A 23,554-nucleotide genomic window follows, 5' to 3' on the forward strand; every position below is an offset into this window, starting at 1 on the left:
GTGCGTGTCAAACACGGTCCGCTTACTTGCCGACTGGTGATGAAGCACGTTTCTTGCGCCACCCTTCCGACGACCCCGCGGCTTCCGCGAGGAGGCCGTCGTCGCCTCGTGGAAGCCGAGCCGGCGATTTCGGGGGTGAGGCTGATTTCTTTCGGGAGCGCGCCAAGCCGGCAAATCAATGACGAGGGGTCGAACGCAAGTCCGGGAGCGTTTATTATTAAGGACGCGAGCTTCGACGTCTGTAAGATTCCGCTGCGGCGGGGTGTTGTACGTTCTTGTTGAAAAGTTTCCCCTTTGAGAGATGGCCGCGCGAGGGGACGCTGCTGAAATTGCGCCATTCAGAGACATCCTCTCGGAAGAACGCGAGTTCGGCACGATTGCGAGGAACGTCTCGCGGATATTCCCCCCGTTTTTTGTCCTGTGCAACGTGTCACCTAACGCGTTCGCGGATGTAGACCAGCGGACGTCGCGTCGGTCAGACGAGATATTCGCCGGCAACTGATATCACATCGCACCGGATTCGCGGATAACGCTATATCTGGTGATAAGGTGCGAGTGTCAAGGCGAGGTCGTCGAGAATGTGAGATTTTCATAAATGTTTGATGAGCTCCCTTCGCGGCCGGATGAGAAGATCCGCATATAGCGCGTATGCTTTGCATTCAAAGAAGCACAGCCGGGGCATACCCGCGCGCGTTTGAAGGAAACTTCAATCGATACTCGCGACGAACTTCCCTCTCGAATGCCTCTCGACGAGTTCGCCGCTTGCAGACCGAAGAGCAGCAAGAAGGCGGTGTCAGGCTCTTCTCATCTGGCTGCGGATAATGCGCTCGCGATAAGAAGCGTCGCGGATATAAAGTAAAGATCGCGATAAACCCGCCGCCCGACGGACAACGAAAAAGCGGAACGGAAAGGTTGTGGCAGAGGAGTGGCCGGGATCGCAACGATTGTTAGAAATTCGCACATGTATGTGTCCAAAACGATTAGGACCAACTACTGGAAGTATTTCCGTTCCGTTTTCACGAAAATTCTACAAAACAAATGAAAACAACGATATCACGGGTAAGTTATTTTATCGCAATATCATCGCATAATCGTACGATCATAGTCACATCCGTTCGTTTCTCCGCTACCTCCTTTCCGTCTCGCTTTTTCGTTGTCCCCGGAATGGCGCCCTTAACGCGGACACCGGCACGTTCTCCGTTACCGAGCGACAGTTCTCGCTTCTTGCCAATTGGCGAAGTTACTCGCGCGCGATACGAGCGACCGATGTCACGGTCGGCGCCTCCACGACGAATATCTCGCATTGTTCTCCCCGTTCTTTCTCAGCCCGGGGGAGAAAAACGTCGTCTATTTCTTCCATCTCGAGAGAGAAGGAGAGCTCTTGATGCGTCCGAATATATGATCGATCGCCCTTGCGAGCCTCCGGTCTCTTCAAGAATTACAACTCGGCCAACATCCGTCTTTTGTCGCCGATGCGTGCGTTACATGCGAATGATTACACGTCGCTGCCTTCGTCGCACGGTCTTTGTCCGCCTTTGTGATGTCTTAAGTAGCATCTTGAACAATGCCCCGTCGAAGATGATATATACGAGACCGCGAACAGCAGCGGACAAATCGCTTGTCCCAGAATGGGCTCGGTAAGGGCAACGCCGAGCCACCCTCGAAACCAATAGGCGCGCTTCTCAAAGATTCGCGCCGGCTGGCTTTAATCGCGATAGGTCGGACCAGTCTAGCTCGGGCCCGGCGCGCGGGCCGTTTGTTACGATTTTTCCGCCACCAACCGGTTTCAGTACGTGCCGGTTGTTGTCGTGCGTCTCATTTTTTTTTTTTTCATTCTTCCCGCGTACGTTTGAAGGATGGGCATCCGGGTTCCATTATTTCCGATTTATATGATCTAAATTTAGCGCATGCAGATAAATCGCATATGTATTACGTATTCGAGCGGCGAAGACTGGAAGGATAACAAAGCGATGGAGGTTTATCTTACCTCGCGGCTAGTTAAATAAACGTTCTTATTTTCGTAAGGTCTAAAAGGACGGAACGCGATGCTCGACATAGTTAATGATTACTACGCGCTGTAATGTACCGGTTCTTCAGTTCTGTCTGATGATTGAAGTCAAGTGGCATTACGGTATTAAATCTAGACTGGCTTAGACTTTTAAACAAGGGGAGACTTAGACTTTTAAGCAATATATCACGCTCGCACATCTTATTTTCTTTAATAACAATTGCAATTTCGACTACCAAACGTTCATGACGGGCAGTCTAACGTGGAAAAGCGACTATCAAGCGAATGATAATAGTCAAAACACAGTGAGATGCCGCGAAAAGAAATTTCTTGTCGGAAGGATCAACTTCACACCTACATATCTCCTATTTTTCTAAACAACAACTACAATTTCGTCTGCTAAATATCCACGATGAACTACTAGCTGTTGTTAAAATGTTCATCAGAAAAATAGTAAGATTCAAAATCAAGTAGCGTGAAAGAGTACTAGCACGGGGCTAACTTCACACACCGTATATCCTGTTTCTCTTAATAACTACAATTTCTTAATAACTACCACACGCCCACCTTAGACTACCAGACAAAGGGTAACAGCTAAAATTAAGTAGGATGCAGCAGTATATCCCCTGTGTTGTTGCCAACACAACCTTGAAGAGAAGCAACCTGCCTACCAACCTAGCTAGCTTCACGTTCACTACCTCGTTGATACACCAGAGACCTCAGTTACCAGCCAGTCGCTCGGTTCGTACCGTCCTCTCGTGACGGTACGGCCAAGCAAGCAGCGGTTCGACCGAAACCGGAGACATGAATGCCCGCATCGCGTAGCACAGCGCGTTGGACGAAGAGGGAATGGCCACTGCGACCACGTCCATCCCCACCAGAAAGCCGAACACCTGAGCGTCCCTGGCAGCAGCAGCTCGACCGGGCGCAGTCATTATTGCGCCAGTCTAACACCCGCCAGCGATCTTCCTCGTCGCGGTCGTACCGTGTCGACTTTTCCAGACGATTTCCGAGAGATCTCCTGACGCGGTTAAGCGCGCGCGATACCCGACGCGCTTGGCAAGGGCGTGCGTGCGTTAGTTGGTGCGTTCCGCGAGAGACAGAGAGACAGAGAAAGAGAGAGAGAGAGAGAGAGGAGAACGGCCTCGTGGCACGCCTCGTGGTCGCCTCGTCTCGCGAGCGAGCGCGTTGACTATCGTCACGGTACCCCGGCGGATACGATGAGACTCTTCTCCGGGAACGAGGAAAATGTGACGTGAGACTCTGGCCTTCGGCGGGTCCTTCGGCGAGAGTGCGACACGCTCTGCGACGCGACGCAGTCAGTACGCGGGTCATCCTGCAAAATGACCGCCGCTCCGGTGAGGAGGCTTCCGTCGACGGCGGCGGTGTGCTGCTGGCTCCTGGTGGCGCTCGGTGTCAGCCAGGTGAGTATACCCGCGCGAAACTGCGCGAGCACGCCGCGGAATTCCGACGCGAGACGTTTCAAACACGCCAGCGAGCGCGCCGGAAGTATGCGGATGCGTCGTAGTACTCCGGCGAACTGTTCCGCGGGAAAGCGAGCAGCATCGCGGGGCCTGGGATTAGAAATGGGACCTGTCGTGCGCATCTCGGGGGTCAGGCGGGACTCGTGTCGTTTCGGCGTTTGGAGAGGAAACCTTTTGCCACTCGCGTGGGAGAATTGTTTCAAGATCGCGTAACGTCCGAGAAAATAATCGATGAGGTCACCCCGGCCTGGTGACTCCCGCTTGTGTTACCTAACGTGTGATAGCTTGTCGTCTAATCTTGTTCTTGTCTCGGTCTTTCGGTTACTGTCATGAATAATTAAATGAAAACCAGTACTCGACATTCAACGATCGTGGAAAGTAAAAGGAAATACATTTTACAATCCACGAGTAAGAGGAAACGCGGTAAAACTGGAATAACCCGTGTGTGTAATCGAACTTGAGAAACATTCGTGGTAATTTCTTATCTCATTTTCTCTCCAGCTATTTTGATTTTATTATTTATTTGAAGCTTATTTCATCCGTAGGTATGTTTCGTGATACCATATCGTATCCTTTATCTCGCAGTAGCGCTAAGAACATTTTCCGAAATAAAATCAAAGCGGGACTGAGAAAGAGCGACGATCAATAAATACCCCATCGACAAATGACACATGTAAAATGCGAGCCCAATAAATCAAGAGAGGGCAAGATACGGTAATCGCTTTGGTACATACGCATTAATTAATTCAACCAAGATAAAGACGTTCGATCGCAATAAATAAACGACGTCGCTACCGTGGACGCGTAAACTAATTAAATGTCAAAAGCGAAACTTAGGAGAATGATTCGATGAGAGAGATTTGATAAGCGCGCACCGCGCACTTGTTATTCATCTTCTCCGGCTGGCCCTTTTATTTGTTCATTTTGTTAATGCACATAATGCCCGACGCTACGGTAGAACGCGGGAGAAAATCATAAATGCATAAATCATCAAACAAGAAACGACACTCCGCAGCGTTATGCCGTGCTGACTCAAATTACATGCAACCGCGACTTCTCAGCGATGAATATGCAAAATCAATTTATATTTTTAACGGCGTATGCATATATTATTCATAAACCTTGAAGACACACTGCTGCAAAGGGGCAAAACTTATATTAGCATACGCGCGGCAAACAATATTCAGACGCTTTCTTTCTTTTCGAGTTGTATTCCTTTCGGAGCTCGCGTTGCTTTCGTTGCTCCTCGCATCCACCGTAAACAGCTGGCGAACCGATCGCGAAGAATCGGCATGACCACCCGAACGGACGATACTTGAGAATATCTTGTCATTTCACGTCCTCATAGCGTTTGTGCTTAGCCGCGGCAGAGGGAAGGAATAAGAATCGAACAGCCGTAAGCACACACAGATGTCACGTTCTTTCGCCGATTTCCATCGTGCGCGATTATATCGCAGGCGAGTCGCGGTGCTTAATGTGTATATTTACGGCCGCGCTATTCCTAACTTATTACGTACGGCATTAGCGGTAGACTACTAATTGCTTCCCGCAATCTTTGCGCGAATGTTATGTGACTCGACCGTTGCGGAATTAACCGAATAATACATATTATACGCCACAGTTATTCGTTTCAGTTAACGTTCATCCGTTTTCCCCATTACCTGCGTTATCTCTTTCCTATTTCCTGCCACTCATCTTGACGTAGACATTCCCCGCATTTTCCACCGAACGTTTCACTCGCTCGGGATCACGAGCGAAAGGTATAGATTGGCATCGAAATACACGCGAATTCGTCCTATTCCTTTTCTCGGAGAATACAGTTACGCGTTTTCTTTGCGGACGGCTGAACAAGTCGCGGTAAAGCATGCAAACTAATTTCTCGGTTTCATCGTCCCGCAATAAAAATAACCACGGCGAGAAATGTCGCGATAACGTGAAAGTACTACAGCTCGAAAGCGACGCGGAACGGTATTTATCCGGCGTGAGCAAATCAACCCTCAAAAGAGCGCGTTTTTGCGTCAGAACAGCCGTATTATCCTCCCGGTTTTTCTCGTTTCCCCGGCCGAATTGTAGAGACAATTAAAAACCAAATCTGAGATCTCAAAAGAGAGACGATGTTGAGAGCTTGAGAATATAGCAATTTACTCGTTGTACGCGAGTTATGATGACTTCTCTTTCCATATTTCTTTACAGTTGCATAATTTTACGACCTCTTCCTCATTTTTGCTAAGCTCCAAGCGAGCCGCCCCATCGGCGATCGGCAACACGACGCATTAAAGGGTTAACGCTCTACACGCGCGCGCTGCAACTCTTTCGTTCGGTCCGAAATGTATCGTGGGACGAAAAGTTCCGAGCCTCGGGGTCCGGCTATTACGAGGTGGAATGCACTGGATCCTCGAGCACACGTGTGTGCGTGTGCACAGGCGTGTGCAACACGTGCGCGAGCACGTCTCTGCTTCGGCCGCGGCGCACACCGAGTCCCAGCTTTATACAGTTAATCAAAAAATCGAATTAACGAGAAGCAGCTCCCGGCTTCATGGGCGGTATGCCGCATTGTTTATCGCGCATCCCCACTGATTATCATTTGTTATCACTAACGTCGCGACCTTTAGTACCTTAACCCTCGTTCCAGGACGACTGGCGCGCTCGCTCGCTCGCTCGCGCGAGCCATACCCGCGAGATTCCATCTCGCTCAAACGGAAACGAAGCAAGTGTCGTGCGTTTTAATGCCGCGCGTTTACTTCCCTTGCGCAATAATCCCGGCGTATTTTGAGCGAAGCAACGAATTTAACGTTTCGCCGAGCTACCTGCAAATTAGGCTAACAAGCTGAAGTCGTGTCTTCGCCGGGGCGAACGATGCTGCAAACAGATCGGAGACTGCTAATTGGTTGACTTCACTTCGGCGAGTGTACGTTTATGTTTCTCTCGGACGCGGTCAGCCAATACTAATTATATCTCGCTCTTTCCTTTTATTGATGTATTAATGTCAAATTTTCAGATATTCCCTTTAATGAGACGCGCAAACGTATTTCTTCGGCTGAGCATTTCGAATGACTATGTAGTCGTACAAGTACTAACGACATTATCTCCAGTATCCACGTTTTCCCCGTTCACACAATATTTCACCGTCTAATTAGACATTTCACGTCGACGATTCGCATAATAGAATAATACGATCAACCCCGTCTCCCTCCCTTTGCGCAATATCCATTAGTTTGAGTATTGACGAATGGAGAGTGGTCACGCGCAAACACGGCGAGAATTTTAATAGCAAACGAGCGCGTCTCGAGAAACGCGAATTAATTGGAAATACGTGTATGCGGGTTGTTGCGCGAATTTTCCCTTTCCGACGGTCGCGGCAACAGCTGGAAACGTTATATCGCGAGGCCCCGATAGTAGGCGGCCTTACTGAGCGCGCGGCCTTACTACGCACGGCTCTACTTATGCTACTGTATTAATATTTATGAGGTCCTCGCGAACGCAACACGCGAACGGTCGATATTATAAAGCGCGATAGCGCGTCCTATATAAAGCGACGCGAGAAAGTGATAAATTCGGATCGTTACGTAACTGGCCACACGCACACTTTTGTAAGCCGACTTATGTAAGTCGCGCGTCGGAGAAAACGAAAGAAATATTCCTCGCCGGCGAGCGGTCGTTCAATGACGCATTATGCTAACTCATTATCCGCGCGGCCAACGCTGTCGTGCCGGGTCTCAGGCTGTGGGTAGGAAGAATTCGTGACAATCGTCTATACGGTGCATCTTAATTGCATGCAACTAATGGACGGATGATAGTCCACGTTAGAAAACAAAGGAGCTGTCCTATAAATATATGCGCACGATGTCCCAAGTCCGTCGGACTTCATTTGCGCGCATCCTCGAACCGGTTTGCAGCAGATTCGAAGTAAACAGATTCGAAGTGTGCTTTGAGAAGCGAAGGAGCATCGTGATATTGTCTGTACGTATGTGTATATACCAAGGCTGAAAATTGCATTCGAAGCTCCGGCTCTTCGAAGCTTCGAATATCTGAACCCTTCGACACACTATATTGAAACGATGAAATGTTGAAATGTGTGAAAAGTATCGTCCAAAATCCAATATCTTTACGTTATACATCTTAATGTTATCCGGGTTAAACTGACACTCGCTAATTGCACAGCATTTTGTCGCACCCTCCGAAATCGATTCCGCCAACAGCTTCGGTATTTCGAACCCTCGAATAATTCGACTTCGAATCCCCGAACTTCGTCATGAAATGTCGCATTATATCGAAGTTCCGACGCTTGGAACGTATCGAACGGCACTACTAATGTACACACATTGTGTATACACGTATGCTTCATACGCGGACGTCGGAACGCTTTTATTTATCGCGCGTGCAATCGAGAGGTCCCGTCGCAGAGGAACATTAGCGGTGACAGACGACGGTATTTGCATCCGCGTGGCCGTCGTTAAGTTCCGCGCGCCGGCACCGGAGCATCTGATCTTTGACATTGTAGAATCGCCGTATTGCGACAGCGATCTCGGCCGCTTCTCTACCTCACGTGCGGCGCGCGAGGGGGGCCGAGTTACCTTGCGTGCGTGTGAGCAACATCGGATGAGCAGCTCGTGAACGCAGCGCGCGCACCACCTCAATGACGACGTATCAGATCGCGCGAGGTAAAATCAACCTAGATTATTTAATTCATGCTCGGCCTGCGGTCCTCGCGTCCCCGATCGCGCCGATCGCCCGTGGAAAATCCTCCGCCGGCGTCTCCTTACATCGCACGCGAACTCCGCGAGAGAGAGAGAGAGAGAGAGAAAGAGAGACTGTGCGCGCGTACATCCGTCTTTAATATTTTACGAGATGATACTAAATCATCGGATGAAATCGCGATTATCCCGAGACACATCCTCCCTTGCTCGTCGCTTATTCGTAAATTACTCTTACTCCGGTAGCCGATAAATCACGGCTGTATAAATAGCGAGGCGTTTGTTAGCGGCCTCTCTCTTTCTCTATCTGTCTCATCTCGCGAATCAGCGAGAGAGGAAACGCGCTTCTCTCTGTACGCGCTGATTTTTCAACGCGCGAGTGTTTCTCGCGCGTATGAGCGAGCCGATAATTTTCCAGCGGCGTCCACCACCGTCGGCGAGAGCGCGAGCGCGGTGAGAGAAAAGAAAAAGAGCGCGATAGCGGCGGGATTAATGCAGTGTCCTCTCGGCGCACGCATTAACGGCGTCGCGATGTAGCACTCCGGGCGATCGCCGGATGTTGTTTTGTTGCAAATGCCGATTGACATGTTCGTGGCGCGCGGCACTAAAACCGCGTTTAGCCAACATTAACGTATCTCGCGCCGGTTTATTTTATCGCGTCCCGCGGAATTTACTGTCGGTAGTCCACTCATTAAATCCGCCACGGCGATGTGTAAATATGTCCGCCGATGGGAAAGGCAGCCCTTAAGTTACAATCTATTCAACATGGAACATAATGTCGTAAATCGGCGCGGGGCCGCGCCGACTGCAAAACGTAAAGTAGAGTGTCTTTATCACAACTGGCCCCGCGTGCGCCCCGGCTAAACGTATGGTAAAATACCGCAAAGCGGCGATCACAAATAGCGGCTTTCCGTACCGCTGAATACTCTCGTTTCCATTCGTGTCGAATCGTTTCGCGTAGATTACCACGGGGGCCGCGCAGTTAGCCCTCGCGTTTGCTTAATGGAAATCTTTACAGCGGCACCGAACGCATTTCTCCGCCGCGCCGAGTATTAACGAGAGAGGGTATCCGCGCTGGGAATTATTCTCATCTCGGCCCGCGCGACCGGCGTAAATTGTTAATCCGTTTATACGCTGTATATACGCGAATATATATTTCCTCAGGCGCGTAAAAATAATTAAAAGTATCACTACCTCCGGCTTTTCCGCGCGGAATATGCCCCGTAGATGACGGAGAGGCGATAAAGAATCCCACCCTTCATTGCCTGCTGCACGAACCTGATATCAACCGCGAGAAAAACGTTAATTAACGCTGTGTCTCGGATAAAAAAATCGAGAAGATTATTCGCTCGACGTTAAGGATATATTGCCCATTAGCGTCGTATTTTCAATAGAGCATCAAGGAGGCCCGCTCGTAAATTTTGTATTTATCAAGCAAAATTACCGTTCCTATACATTTGTTCGCTGCCTAAAAAGTAAATATTAATTTGAAACGAAGTTCAGGCAGGCATGTATATACAATGATATTATAAATATTATTTTTATATTTTTCTTATTAACGCTATTTTTATGCATCGGTTGATCTAACAGAGATACACAGATAATAGAAACAGGTATATTAAGGTTTAAATATATGTATGTGTATTTCGTGTGTTATTATAAGTTATGAACTTTGTACTGTTGTACTTTCGAAATAAAATGGTCAATAATTCTGATTTTTGTGTATAATGTCCGCATATTATAATCTTTAACTTATAAGTGAACGCGTGGGAATCAGTTGCCCCACAGACGCATGAACAAACGAGTGTTTCTCTGTTTCGTTTCTGTCTACGACATTGGGATTTTCAATAACTTGTCTCCGCATATTCTTAGATTTAGCGAAGTAACATCAATAACATTCAAGAATCCCAGCTGTAAAGAGCAGATGTTTTGTTCCTACAAAAAAAATCATGCGCCCACTTATGGGTTAATACCATAGTAGTTTTTCATTAAAATCTTAATTTTAGTTTAGAAAATATTCAGAAGTTAAAAATAGCACGCTAATCTCAAAGAGCACGTGTAAAAATTGTCAATTTCAGTTACAAATATCCAAGCTCTCTAGTGAATCTTCTTCCAATTGCACGATGAGTTAGATAATATTTCAACGGAGTGCAAGTTTTTCATCAAACTCTTATAAAATTCATTTCACTTCACAACCTTCTTTAAAGTGCAACAACTTTTGATTCAGGCTCTAAATTGCCGTGAAACTTCTGGTGTCACTTTTAAACGCGGTGCAGATCAATTTCTAATTATCTCATTATTTTCTCATCATTTCGACTTATGGGCGATACATCTTTAAAATCAACAGTGAAATAATTATTTCGGGCAACGCGACTGTCGCTCAATAAAGGGCTCGAGAGCCGCGTGATAGCTGCGTGATATCGGAAATCACCCACGCGCACGGAATTGTATTCGGCCGAGAGCACGGCATGCCGCGTTTCGCCAACTTGATCAGAAACACTAAGGCGCGTCTCACCTCACCGATCGCCGTCGTGTCCATTTTCGGAGAACGACCACGGACCAGATAGTTCTGCCTACGCCGCGCGGTCGCGGCCTACGTTCGGCCACGATAATAAGTCTTTTCTTTAAGGTTGCGAAAGTGCGAGAGGCTATGCCGCACGGCAATGTAATATCCCGGCGATCGGCCGTCACGGACACGCTCGGCGCGTCACCCGTGGCGCGTCCCCGGCATATCGGGAATCGATAGCGAGACCGGCGCGCGTCGCGCGTAAAATATCGTCTCGTCTTGATTTTAGTTCCACCTTACCTTCCCCCGGTGCTGCGAGAGAAGTAAACCCCGCGGTTTATTCCTGTAAACACGGCGACCCGGGCAATCGGGGAGCCGCGCTCGTATCAGCGGCGCGCGAAGCCCGCGAGTTTAATAATTGAGAAAGCCGGTGGAGAGACGCGACGGAGAGAGGCGAAAGCCCGCGAGACCTCCGAGAAAATTGCAGCGTCTACTTTGTATCCGAGGATATTGAATTATCCTCAGACCGGAAATATCAAGAGCGCTTTTAGCGAATTAAGAACGACCGTTTCTCATCCCGTCTCGGGGAACTCGTATAATCTGACGCGCGCGAGGCGGAAAAAGTATTTCACAAGACGCAAAAGTCCTGGTGACTCCGGAATCGGGGATCTCGCGCGTAGGAAGTCGCAGTTTTGATATGTTATTTGCAATTCAGCGATCCGAAAGTTTTGAGGGAAACGCGCACGTGGTCGAGACGACGCCGAGAACGCGTGTTCGCGAGAGACCAAACGATGCATGAGGCAAAAATTACGGGATCAGGAAATGGCTGTCTATTCCTGCGGCTCATCAAGCATCGCGTTACGTGATTTATGTGCGTAGCCATCCAGCAGTGACGCGAGTCTACCTGGAACCGTGGATTGTCTCAGCGTCAGACCTTACTCTCGCGGTTGTAGAAATCGATTGCAACCTGCTGACTAATCGTTTAATTATATACAGAGCGCGGATCGCGATACCCGCACAAATTCCAAGCATGACAGTCATCTTGATTTCGCTACCTCGACGTGATCTGCTTACGGTGAAATCAGGATACGCGCGATACTATTTCTAATGCCGTGAAACTCCGTGAAAATGGAAATTTTCATTATTTCATACATCAATTCGTCATTTAAATTTCATTAATTAAAGCAATATGAAAATGTAATTTCTATTGATATAATAATAAAAGCACAATATTTTTTTAAGCATGTATGGTTATAGAAGAAAGTTCCAAATTTTATATATATATATATATATATATTCTTTCAAGCGGAATTCATAATGGAATTATGTATACTAGAGCTAGAAATTATATTCGAAGCTTCGAATTTCTGAATCTTCGACACATTATATTCGAATGATGAAATTTTGAAGTGTGAAAATTCGAGCAATACTAATATATCGAATAATACTAATTGAAATTGTACACCTAATGTACACCTGAGGAAACAGACGCCGAGTAAAAATCGGGACGCTCAGTTCCGGAGCAGAAACTCGGCTCTTCCAGAGCAGAAACACGTTCAAAATATCTTTTTATGCGCGCGTACATTTAACAAGAGCACAATTTGTCGGAAGGACGTTAAAAAGATGAAAGGTGCGAGCGCATCGGCTGCAGGGGGAGGTAAAAGCGATGATATTCCACGAGAGGTGAATCGATCCGACCGTTCCTCACGGGATTTCTTCTCTTTGCGAGATCACAGAATCAACGAGGCGAGAGAGGATTCCGGCGAGGGCAGAGGAAAGAGAGAGAGAGAGAGATAGTGAGGGAGAGAGAGGGAGGGAGGAACGCGGCCGTAAAAATGTCGGTCTCGCTCGTCGAACGTGGCGTTACGCGATTTGCGTCGGAAAAATCCGGAGTGCTGCTGGGGAATTACGCATGGCTTCAGCGTTACGAGTTCTGATGTATCGGAGCAAACGGAAACGGCGCTAATGATGACGCCGCGGTGCGTACTACGCATAGTGCGCGCTCATAGCTCGGCCGGCACAATGCGTCGCGATTTCACCGCGCGCGCTTTCATTACTTTTTCACTTATTATCAAGATGTTACTAAACGCGACAACGAAAGCGAGAACACGCGCGCATCGGTGATACACAACACGGCGAAACGCAGACAGGCGACCCGCATGCGTGAATTAAGAGAGAGAGAGAGAGAGAGAGAGAAAAGAAATGAGTCCGAAGAACGCGCCTTTCTTCTCTCTCGCTCGCTCGCACGAGTATGTAGAGCGTGATAAACGTTTGCCGGTGTGCGCGACCGAACCATGCGTGCAATAAATAACGACGTTATCGGTGCGCTCTCACATGCGCTCGTGGAAACAAGAGTGATCCGGCTAAGATAGAAAAGGCGACGCGAAAACCCGCGAGGCGCCCGCCGGCGCTGACTGGCGCCGAGTTGCAGGTCGAATTAATTCGGTCGGATGAAAATTCCCGATCGATCCTCGTAGAATCTTACCGGGCAATCTGGCTTGTGCAATTCTAGCTTGGCGATTGATTATCCTTTCTCGTGTTATATAACCGCAGTGTACAGATGTAGCCACGTTGTATATCGGAGAACGAAAGACGGATTCGCGAAAGACTGAGTCTCGTATTTACTCTTATTATAGGGGAAAAAAATGGTATTATGGTCACTCTTATTTACTTTTACAGTGCAAATGTTCAAAAGACATCCCAGAGACATTCTAGAATGTTGGAATATCCCTGGGACGTCTTTAGGATGTCTCTTGAACATTTATGCTGTAGGGGTATTAGGTGATACATTCTAGCGTTTGCTTATGGAGACATTTGTTCAGCAGCCCACCGTTATGCAGTGACGCTAATATCCCGATACGCAATGGTTTGCATTTATTTTATTATATAATGCATTTTTACCTTTGGATATTTTGAAATATTTTCAAGGTACACTTTAGCATTTAATTATACATACTTCCTCGCTCTTCTTAAGCCGTATTATCATACTATAAATACATATATACTTTTATTCCATTAACATTTTATTCCATTGTATCCTAAGTAACAAATAATTCATAACTTTGAGTCTAGAATCGATTGCACTACACTTGGGACGAATGTAATCGTTAAGTTTCCAATTTAAAATATTGATTATTAACTAAGCTGTTATATAAAATGTAAATGGGGGAGAGGGGGGGGGGGCATAATACCACCTTCTCCCCTATTATTTATCCGATGGTCATCAATTTAGATGTTCGGGATTTAGCTACGTATAAGTTTATTACAGGGGTCTATCGCTATTTAAGCGCCTACGGCGCGATTATCGTCAATAACTCTCGCGACTTTGAATCAATAAAGTTACGGGGGTTGCATTTTGCGGAGCGATATTCGCGTGGGCGAGCGGGATCGCGGCGTGAAAAATCACGAATAAAAGATCAATCGCGCTTAACTCTCTCACAGGGGAAGTGTGTAATTTCGAGAAGAATGGCTCTGAATACTGTGATTACGAATGCATGTAGGGCGCGTGAGGTCCATCACACGTGCCGCGCAATTTACGCATTTACGCATGACGGTATCGTCCGGGCAAAAATGGTTCTATCACCGCGCGAACACACGCACCGCTGTAGTGTGCAGCGCGCATCATGTAACTCCCCTCCATTCCGCCGCGCGGGGCCAAAAGAACCGTTTAGAAAAAAGGGTACGCACAAATCGACGCGATCGTATATGTGCTCGTACGAGATAATGATAGTGCGCATCGCTCCTTTTTATTTTTCTCTTGGCACGCTTGCTTGATTCCTTCGGCAACGAGCCTCTCCGGAAACCTTCAACTTCAACGAATTATCTGGAACGTTAACGTCAACGAATAAAACAATCGAAAGAACTGGTCTCCTTGAATCTTCTTTTTCCAAAAGTCAGCCGGTATTTTATGAGAACTAAAACAGCACAGGTGCGTGCGCCATTTAGCTAATTATAACTTGTTACAAGGAAAAAAAATCAATCTATTTAATTAAATAGATATCAGATTGAAATTCATTGGCAAGAAAATGACATCTCTGTCACTAACAGCCGCGAGTTGAAGTAAGCAGTGATCCGTGTCGAGACTGAGATTTCGAAATAGCTAATTAGCATCACGGAAAAAAGGCTTCAGTAACTTCGTTACATTCGAGATATCTGATAACACGCACGTTTTCAGAAAGCATTGATAGAAAATCATAATTAGTTCCGGCACGCAACATACCTTTTAACAAAAATAATCAGGAGAAATATTTTTCTATTAAATATTATAGTGTCGATGAAATTAACCTTACACGCATGTTGTTACTGCAATGAAATATGTTTAGCGCTGAAACTAACCGTAATTTTCAATTACTGAGGGATTCCTTCGGCAACGAGCCTCTCGATAAATCTGATCTTCAACGAATTATTTACACATTATAATTGCTGGGAAACACCAGAGAAGTTTTTATACAATTTCCCAACAGGTGGAGTTCTTCTTATAACCCGGATTTGCCAGCAAGTGTGGTTCCTTTTTTTTTTATCTGGAATACTATCTATAACGAATAAAACAATCGGAGGAACCGGTTTTTCTGTATTCTCCTTTCAAAAGTCATTTTATGAGAATCCGGTTCAGAGGTTCCTTCATAGCTGCGACACAGGATCACCATTTTAGGTCGCATCGGACGTTTCGTTCGTAGGACTTTGTCGCAACAACGCCGACAGCTCGGCCGTCTGATATTCTACTTTGCGAAGTGACATTAAGCGGACACTCTCGTAACGTATGATTGACACGACGATAGTAAAACACCGGCGATAGTGAGCGAAGCATGGGATTAGCGGCCGGTCCGGCCGAAGATGCTCCACGTCCTTGGTCCGCTGACAATTCATGGCTCGCTACGGGAGGGTTAAACACTTGACGTCGCATGATCTATACAGAGCTTATACCCGGTATATATGCCTATGGCAGTCGGCAAATCAGGTATGTCAGTGGAGATCGTGATTTATGTCCGCGGTTCGGCCGCGGGCGAGATGTCGGGACGAAATCGTCGAAGCGTTATTCACGCTCCGCGCGCTCGCGAACCCGCTCGCCGCGCGCGTTGCGTTGCGATGCGCTGCGATGCGCCGCAGCGCGCTAGAAGAGATAGCGTCGTCGTAAACGCGCGAGCGTGCGCGAAAGTTAAGGCCGTGGCGAGACCGCAAAAGGAGAGCGTCAACCCTTAACGGCGCAACGTCTGACTCTTTAATGGCAAGAAAAATGTCCCGCAGACAAATGCCGGCGTGATGCATCGCGCGCTCGCTCTTCCATCGCGCTACGCCAATAGCATTGTCAAGTCGAGGGGTGGAAGGCAAACATCACGCTAAATGCGAAAGTTCTTTGTTGTTTCAAGTTCTTGTTGCACATTGAAGTGGGGAACCCGAAATATACAGAGTGTATCTAAACTCCGTCGACGAATTCACGGGATAGATTTTATCAAAAAAAAAAGAAAAAGTAAAAAAATATTGGTAAATATATATCGTCAAACGCTTAGTTTCTAGATATTTCTAGATATGGCTGCCGCGATTTCAGTTTCAAAAAGATATATTTTAGTCATTAAATCGTATTTTACAGATAAGTAACTCAACACATGTTATTATAAAAATTGTTAAAAATATCTGTCTCCCTTATCAATGCGCAACTGACATTTGTAGAGTAAAGGCGCACATACGTTCGAATATCGCCTGACAAACGGTGATAATATACCAACATCACAATGAATGATTCTTCGCTTAATATTCAGAAATATCAAAATTGATATTATCTTCAGAAACAGGTAAGAAAAAGTGTCGTTAGCATCTTTAACCCGTTTATCGCTTATTACATTTTCTTTCAACGTTGTCATATATCTCGAGCCCAGTTTTGGCGGATACATATTTCCTAAGGCGTTTTTACTTATTTTTCTACATAGAATCTGTTCTGTGAGTTTGTCGGTAGAATTCGGACACATTCTGTGCAAAAATTGAAGTAGAAATAAGCAACTTGCGAGAACCCGGTGAATTTTACAAACAAAAATATTAGTTACTTCCATCAACTTTTGGTTTTTAATATTTTTTTTATAGCATGTACCTTAGCAATCAATATTATTATTATATTTGTCGGCTAATAAATAAATATGATATTTTATTCGAACGCTGGCGAACCTCAGTTCAAATACAGCCGGAAATTCCGACTCACTGCTTTAGAAAAGCTCTTGTCATTCCTGCACGCTGCGATAGCCGCAATGGATATCGTCTGGCGTCTCGCGACAACATTGCACGCGTTCACGTATCCTCATAGCACAAGCTCACGTGTAGCTTCACAGTGACGCGGCGAGGCGAAATTATTGAAACGTTCTTCACGCACTCCATACGTGCGGTTGAGCACACACACTCACACACAGACGCGCGCGCGCGCAACGTACACGTGGATGCACGACGTGCATTACGCGCACGCACGAAATGGCATTGTCGTAAAATCGCGGGCGTGTATGAATCCTATCTGGAAGCCGGGGAGTTGTAGCGAGACTACAAAGGAAGAGAGAGCCTCGCGCTTCAGGAGGACTAGACGGGTTAGAGGCCTACCTGGAAGAGCCATTGTCGCTCCTGGATTCGCGTGGAGTAAGAGCTGCTCCTCCAACGACGAAGGAGCTGACCTTCCTTCGCGATTTATGGCGCTAATATTCATTGACACCCTAGAAAAATTATGGACTTCGCGTCTGCTTAAAGAGGATTATTCTTGTTGCCTTTCGGTGTTGCGTTGCGATCCTAGCTGTCTGTAAAAATACCCGTACAAAGACGGGGCTCTGATAGGCGCACGGATGTGCACATATCCCAGATTTTTCTCATTTTACCAAGACTCATCGCCTCGAATAATTATTATTACGCCGTGAATCCGAGAGGAAAAACGGTAAATCTCTGTTAAAATCTCCGCTCGGTTTTTTTTCGCGCGAACGACCGGATGAGCATACACGGCACGGTAAAATCATCCCGATGAGATTGTCGGCTTCTCCCGTTTTTTCTTTTAACATCGTACTTTCACTTTTCTCCGTGAGCTCCACGCAGCTGCGGCCGCAACGCGCCATGAATGGAAAGGCTCGCATGCTTACACTCCGTCTTTTTCAACGCGCAAGAACGTCCCGTTAAAGAAACGATTGCACAAGAGCGAAATTCCAGGGTTACCCCTTATTTGAACGTGGCAATTTGCGTCTCGTTGACGGCGCCGCGCGATTACGGTGGTAAGATAGCTCCCGTTTTGGGAAGATCCTTGCCAGATATTCTGAAATCCTATGTCGAGACTCGTAGATGAAAATTTCGCGGCTTCGTACGACAATAATGAACTCGCTCTCTCCTAAGAAGAACAGAGGTCTCAGAGAGATTGAAGAAAATTCAAATCATTTTGAATGCAAATTATTCTTTGCCTGTTTGAAAATTAATTTCAAAAATTTCTTATTTCTTAACTACCGTATTTACAAATAAAATGTAATTGTTTCACAATAGGAAGGAATAACTAAGAAAGAAGATTTTGGAGCCAAATTGCGGATACCAAATGCACGTATTTACATAGAATTGTGTACATAAAAACTTTGTATTTTTAGTAATTGACTCATCAATTATATTAATGCTCCGATCGAGATTGTACATTAGACAGTAAATTAGTTATAGTTTTGTTGCCGCGCGAAATCGATTTCGGTTACCAAACGAAGTGTAAAATAAGACCCATAGAAAATTGATCGGGCGATAAGAGAGATTTGCGTAGGAATAACTGTAAAGTGGCGTCTACTTTTGCGCCATTATGCAAACGCATTGCCACCGGAGCAATGCGCTCTTTGCCATTCCTTACGGGACTGTAAAATCGGCCCGAGTGGGAAACGATTTGTTCTCTCTCTTAAATTATGTTGTTCCCAGAAGTACACGCGATCCCCAGTGTGCCGGCTATTCGAGCGTATCTGAATCCATCAGCGGGTCTCCGGTGTACGGGCCGGCTCGTTTCGATGCTGTTACAATGAAAATTCCAGTCGCGGGAATAATAAATACTCTAAGTAGATAAGTATACCGGGCGAGAGCGCGGCACGGAGAGAGAGAGAGAGAGAAAGAGAAAGAGAGAACGCTCGCTCTATCTTGTTCGCTATCACTCGCTCGCGCGCGCGCCCGCAGGACCGTAATATCCACCTGCTCGAACGCCGGGCATTATTCTATCCTCCTATCGATTTCGACGCAGGTGGTGAAGGTAATAAGTATCGCCATCCTTGCTCCGTGTAATCGCAATAATTTAATGCGATTCACTTTCGCCGTTCAATGACACACGTGTGCGCGTGCATACGTGCGACGTCCCCGCGATACGTACGTGCACGTCGCGCTGTTCACTCTCGAACTGTCAATCTATTTTCGTCACACGCAAATGGAAAATGGATTTGATAAGTGCACAAATTTTGGTGAATATTTGCCGACGAAATATTTGATCACTGTCCGAAATTGAAATTTTAGTTCTACATTAAATCTTCAAAGGTCTTCTATTGTGCTCTTTTGACGCTACAAATGGGAAGTTATTTCCGTTTACTCCACTTGAAAACTTAACGTAGAATCAAGTAGACTTTATGTAGAAATCAAAATTTCAACTCGAGTGCAACCAAGTAATTTACTTCCGCATATTAAATATATAATATACGGAACTAAATTACTATTGGTTGCAGTAATCAAATGTCTGAACGGCTAATTATATTTTAATATTCGTAAAATTCTGGTACTTATTACTAAATACTTTCTTCAGTCCAGAGGCCGATTGCCACCCGCCAAGGTGAACTACCCTCGAATCACTTCAGGCGTCACGTTCACACGGAGCACCCAGCGCTTCTCATTTCTTTCTCTATTTAAATAAAATTTCAGCACAAAGCCCGCAATAATAAACAGTATAATTACACATGGTCATTGTTTCCCTTCTGCGTTGATATTCTTATTCTCATGTCGCGTCATTGTGCGTATTGTCCCCTTAAAATGCGTTTTGCGTGTACGTGCGAGAGCGACTGTGCCGACGTATAATTTACGTCACATTCGAAGACCAAATATCGCGTGGAAGAGTGAGATTTATGCGCGCCTACGAAATCGCAGTGCGCTCGCGCGCGCGCGCGCAGGCTGAGAAATTATTTTCTTCCTCGGTCGTTACGTTTCGGTTAATACGTTCCCTCTTAGATTATCAAGTCGGGCAAATATACGGTCGTAAATGACGCGCGCCGGGAATGCGAGGACAAAGGAGCCGAGGCGGCATCGGCCAAGTAGGATTTCCTGCTCCTCCGGATGCGCGCGCGCGCGCGCGTTCGGTACCGCGTATTCTTCGTGCACACGAGAGAGAGAGAGAGAGAGAGAGACAGAGAGATCGTCGATAAGTGAAGATAACGCGCAAAACGATATCGTTCGGCCATCCGGCTTTTCAAACCGCGATAAATTCGTGGTGGTTTAATCTCCCTCTCTCCCGGCCCCTTCTCCCTTGAGCCGGTTATTAATTGGACGGCTTTTATATAAAAGGGTCCAGACGCCCCTATGTCATAACTGAGAAACAGGCTTCTAAAGTTCTCCCTGGAGAGAAAGAATGTTGCGGCATTCTACGCCGTAAAGATGACTTAGGCCGCACTAATGTGAGGATTAATCCACTTAAGCGCGAGCACATTTAAGGATTAACACTTTAATGTGATATAATATAAATTTCTCGTATGAAAAACAGATACGTGTATCGCGAATTTATTAAAGTTTAGTAAAATCGTGTAATTTATACGGCCGTGTATAATCTTTTCTTCTTAAGGTAGTTGTATCGCGAAGTGCCGTATTTTCAGTGGCGATATCAAGGGGCCCCAGCATAAGTTTATTATTTACCGGTACTTTCCTGTAACTTTATTTAATTATCTAAATAATAAATGTTAATTTTGAACGAAATTAAGAGAAATATAGACTCAGTATTATAATCACAGAGGTATTACTTATTTTTTTACTTTTCTTTATTCATACTTTATTTATACGTTAATTAATAGAGGTGCGCACATAATAAAAAGTAATATTTAAACATGTGTGTATACATATATCGCGGATATTACTACACGGAGAAAATATTGCGGTAAAAATTACCGCAAAATGTTATGTTACAACTACCTTTATGCGCGCAGATACGCCACGGAGGTCGCGGTTCGCGAAGATTCGCGCGTTGTTACCTTCACCGGGGAAAATTCCTCGTCGCGAAATTTTCCGATTAAAATGTAACGCGGTAAGAATAGAGAGCTGTGTCTTCGAGTGATCCCGATTCGCGAGAAACTCCCGAAATTGAAACTGAAACTCGGACCAGTTTGGAATGTATACCTTCGTAGGAGAGCCGTCCGTTTCTCTCGGACGAGTCCCCCGTGACGCACCGTAGCTATCACCTCGTGACGTAAACTGGAAAATTATTTTCTCCACGGCGAGCGCGCCGGGAGCTTTTCAGTGCTCCCTTTCGCCCGCTTTTTCTCCGCCGGACGAATTTCAAGATGAATTTAATGCGATCTGCTGAATAACCCGCTTTCACTTGCACGCTTTCGGTTTTCGAGAGAATGGCCCCTCGCCAGAAGTGGGAGGAGATGAAGCACGAGCCCATCAGATACCGCAGGAATTATTAATTAATTACGCACCTCGCAAGCTGATCTGATAATGCGGCATCGGCTTATTAATTACCCCCCCCCCTCCCCCCGGCTCGGACCATACTTCGTGTGATTAATCTCTAATGCTGTGTATATCAAGCTTCATAATTAGACTTCTTCTAATTGCCGCTCGAAAGCGTAATGCTGCCACGTACGTATTAATTTAGCGCGCTCGGACGTTTCGAAGGGGACCGTGGCGGCGCAAAATAACGATGTATATACCTAGAGCAATTAACAATGAATAATTCTTAATAATTTATATCACGAATCGTGTATCCACGTCGCGTGCATCGTTCACAATATAGACGACGGAAGACGCGGCTCGCGTGCAAATTTAGCCGAGAAATCGTGCGCGCATTTTTAAAAACGCGAAAAACCCATCAACTCACAGCGCGACGTGAGAGAGAAAAAAACCGAACGACGATCTCCGGGCCGAGCATCGCTGGTTTCGCTGTTCTCGCAGCCGAGAGAGAAAGCCGGACGACTGCCGAGACATCCCGTATATTCGGCCGCGCGGACGTAACGAAACGTAATTATCTCATTATTGCGTAAACAGGTATTTTTCGAAGGACGCGGCGAACCGTAAAACTCAGAACGCGAGACCGGCCGATGCGATGCGATACGACGCGTTGCGATGCGATGCGATGGCGACGGCGATGGCGATGGTCGTAAATTGCATACACTGTGAACGATGCACTTCTGGCAAAAATGCCGCAGGGTTCGGTTACAGCGGCCGTGCGCTCGCGCTCGCGCTCGCTAAAAAAGGACGAGACGAGCGGTTAGACGAAGGAACCCGAACGAGCCAGGGTCAATAACATACGTTTTGACTTCGGCTTCCTTTTTCTTCGCGAGATAATTCGAGGGCGGGCACGCAGCCTCCGGGCGAAGAATGCTCTTTCGTGCCGGCGCGACGCGGTTGCATATATCGTGCCTCTCGCGCGTCCGACGAGATACAATGACATTCAACTGCGTACCGTGACACGAGTAATTGCCCTCTCAATTATTGGCGGAACGTACCTGTGTGTACGTGCGCGCAAAATGAATAACACGATCGTTACTATATCGCAATTATTTACGATCGGGCTGCGAGGAGAGTCGCGGCGAAAAGATATGAATGACATTAAAGTACTATATACCTACCGAGGCGGACAAATCGTCGTGTTTTATCTCGTATACTCGCGGCGGTCGCTTGAAATAATGACCCGTGCAGCTTTCCGCAAATCACGAAACAGATATTTATGGGCTTCGGTATAGATCTGTCGCGCGGTGTTTTCACGGATGTGAAACTGTGCGAGGGAATGCCGCGCATTTTGCAACAAACACATGCCGTTGAAAAACGGGTGAAATTTTCGTGATTCTTCTCCTGGAATAATTTGAGAATATTCATGCGCGTTTAAATATCAAATATCCACTTGCTTTCATTAATACGCCCACGTACATTCGCCTTCAATGTTTTCTATCGTTTCCCCGTCGCAGAACAATCAAGTACTGTGCTGCTTTTCCATACTGCGCGGTTAAATATTACAATTCTCTAACTTGAGATCCGGTTCTTTCAATGATTTGCGTGCTACTGCATTAAGGCATATTTATAACTAACGGTTTTAGACTCCGGAGGACTAAATTCTCTCTGTAGCATTAAAGGAGTGCTTATTGTGCTTTTTTGATGTTACAAATGGGAGTTTACTTCCGTTCTCTCCATTTAAAGATTTAGTGTGGAATTTAAAATTTCAACTCAAGTTAGGCCACTTTGAACAAAAAAAGGTCCTTTATTATTTTGCAGATAATAGAAATTTTATGAGTTACTGTTTGAAGAAGCCTCTATAAATTTTCCAGAATTAATAACGCGAATTTTCGTTTGCAAAATGGCAGAGGTCTTTTCTGCTCAGTTTAGCCCGTTTTACCTGCACACAAGCGGTGTGCCATGAATTATCGAACATTCCGTATAAGTCCTTGTTTTGCTGCTTCATATATTTACTCATGCATACTTAGGTTAGGCAGTAAAATCAGTTGTATAGCTGTTGCTCCAACTTTGGTAGCTCGCTACACGGCGTTAATACTCTTTGATTTTGTAATTTTCTGCGTCCAATAAAGAAATATAATTATTATTATCATTAATATTCAGTTTTGCTACGAATACTCATATCGTCGTCGCAACTTGACGCTTCTTGTACATTATCCCTTACATCCTTTTCTTTCTCTTGCTTGGTCTTCTC

General features: G+C 46.1%; 2 protein-coding genes across 3 annotated transcripts in view; one reads left to right on the top strand and one right to left on the bottom strand.

Annotated features, from left to right (window-relative positions):
* The window catches only part of LOC106747959 (synapsin), a 56,342-nt gene extending 54,215 nt beyond the window's left edge, over nucleotides 1–2,127 (bottom strand). The window contains exon 1 of the mRNA XM_014626017.1: nucleotides 2,087–2,127. Within this exon, the coding sequence (XP_014481503.1) occupies nucleotides 2,087–2,127 (41 nt within the window). The remainder of the gene's footprint in view (nucleotides 1–2,086) is intronic.
* Nucleotides 2,128–2,916: 789 nt separating this feature from the next.
* Nucleotides 2,917–23,554, top strand: part of LOC106747991 — a 36,324-nt gene continuing 15,686 nt past the window's right edge. Inside the window, exon 1 of one of the 2 annotated variants that reach the window (XM_014626103.1) lies at nucleotides 2,917–3,432. In XM_014626103.1, the coding sequence (XP_014481589.1) occupies nucleotides 3,352–3,432 (81 nt within the window). In that variant the 5' untranslated portion in view covers nucleotides 2,917–3,351. The remainder of the gene's footprint in view (nucleotides 3,433–23,554) is intronic. The other variant, XM_014626102.1, reaches the window with a different exon arrangement.

This window comes from Dinoponera quadriceps, unplaced genomic scaffold, assembly GCF_001313825.1.
Source record: "Dinoponera quadriceps isolate SergipeBrazil2010 unplaced genomic scaffold, ASM131382v1 scaffold2167, whole genome shotgun sequence".
In the NCBI taxonomy this organism is placed as follows: Eukaryota; Metazoa; Arthropoda; class Insecta; order Hymenoptera; family Formicidae; genus Dinoponera; species Dinoponera quadriceps.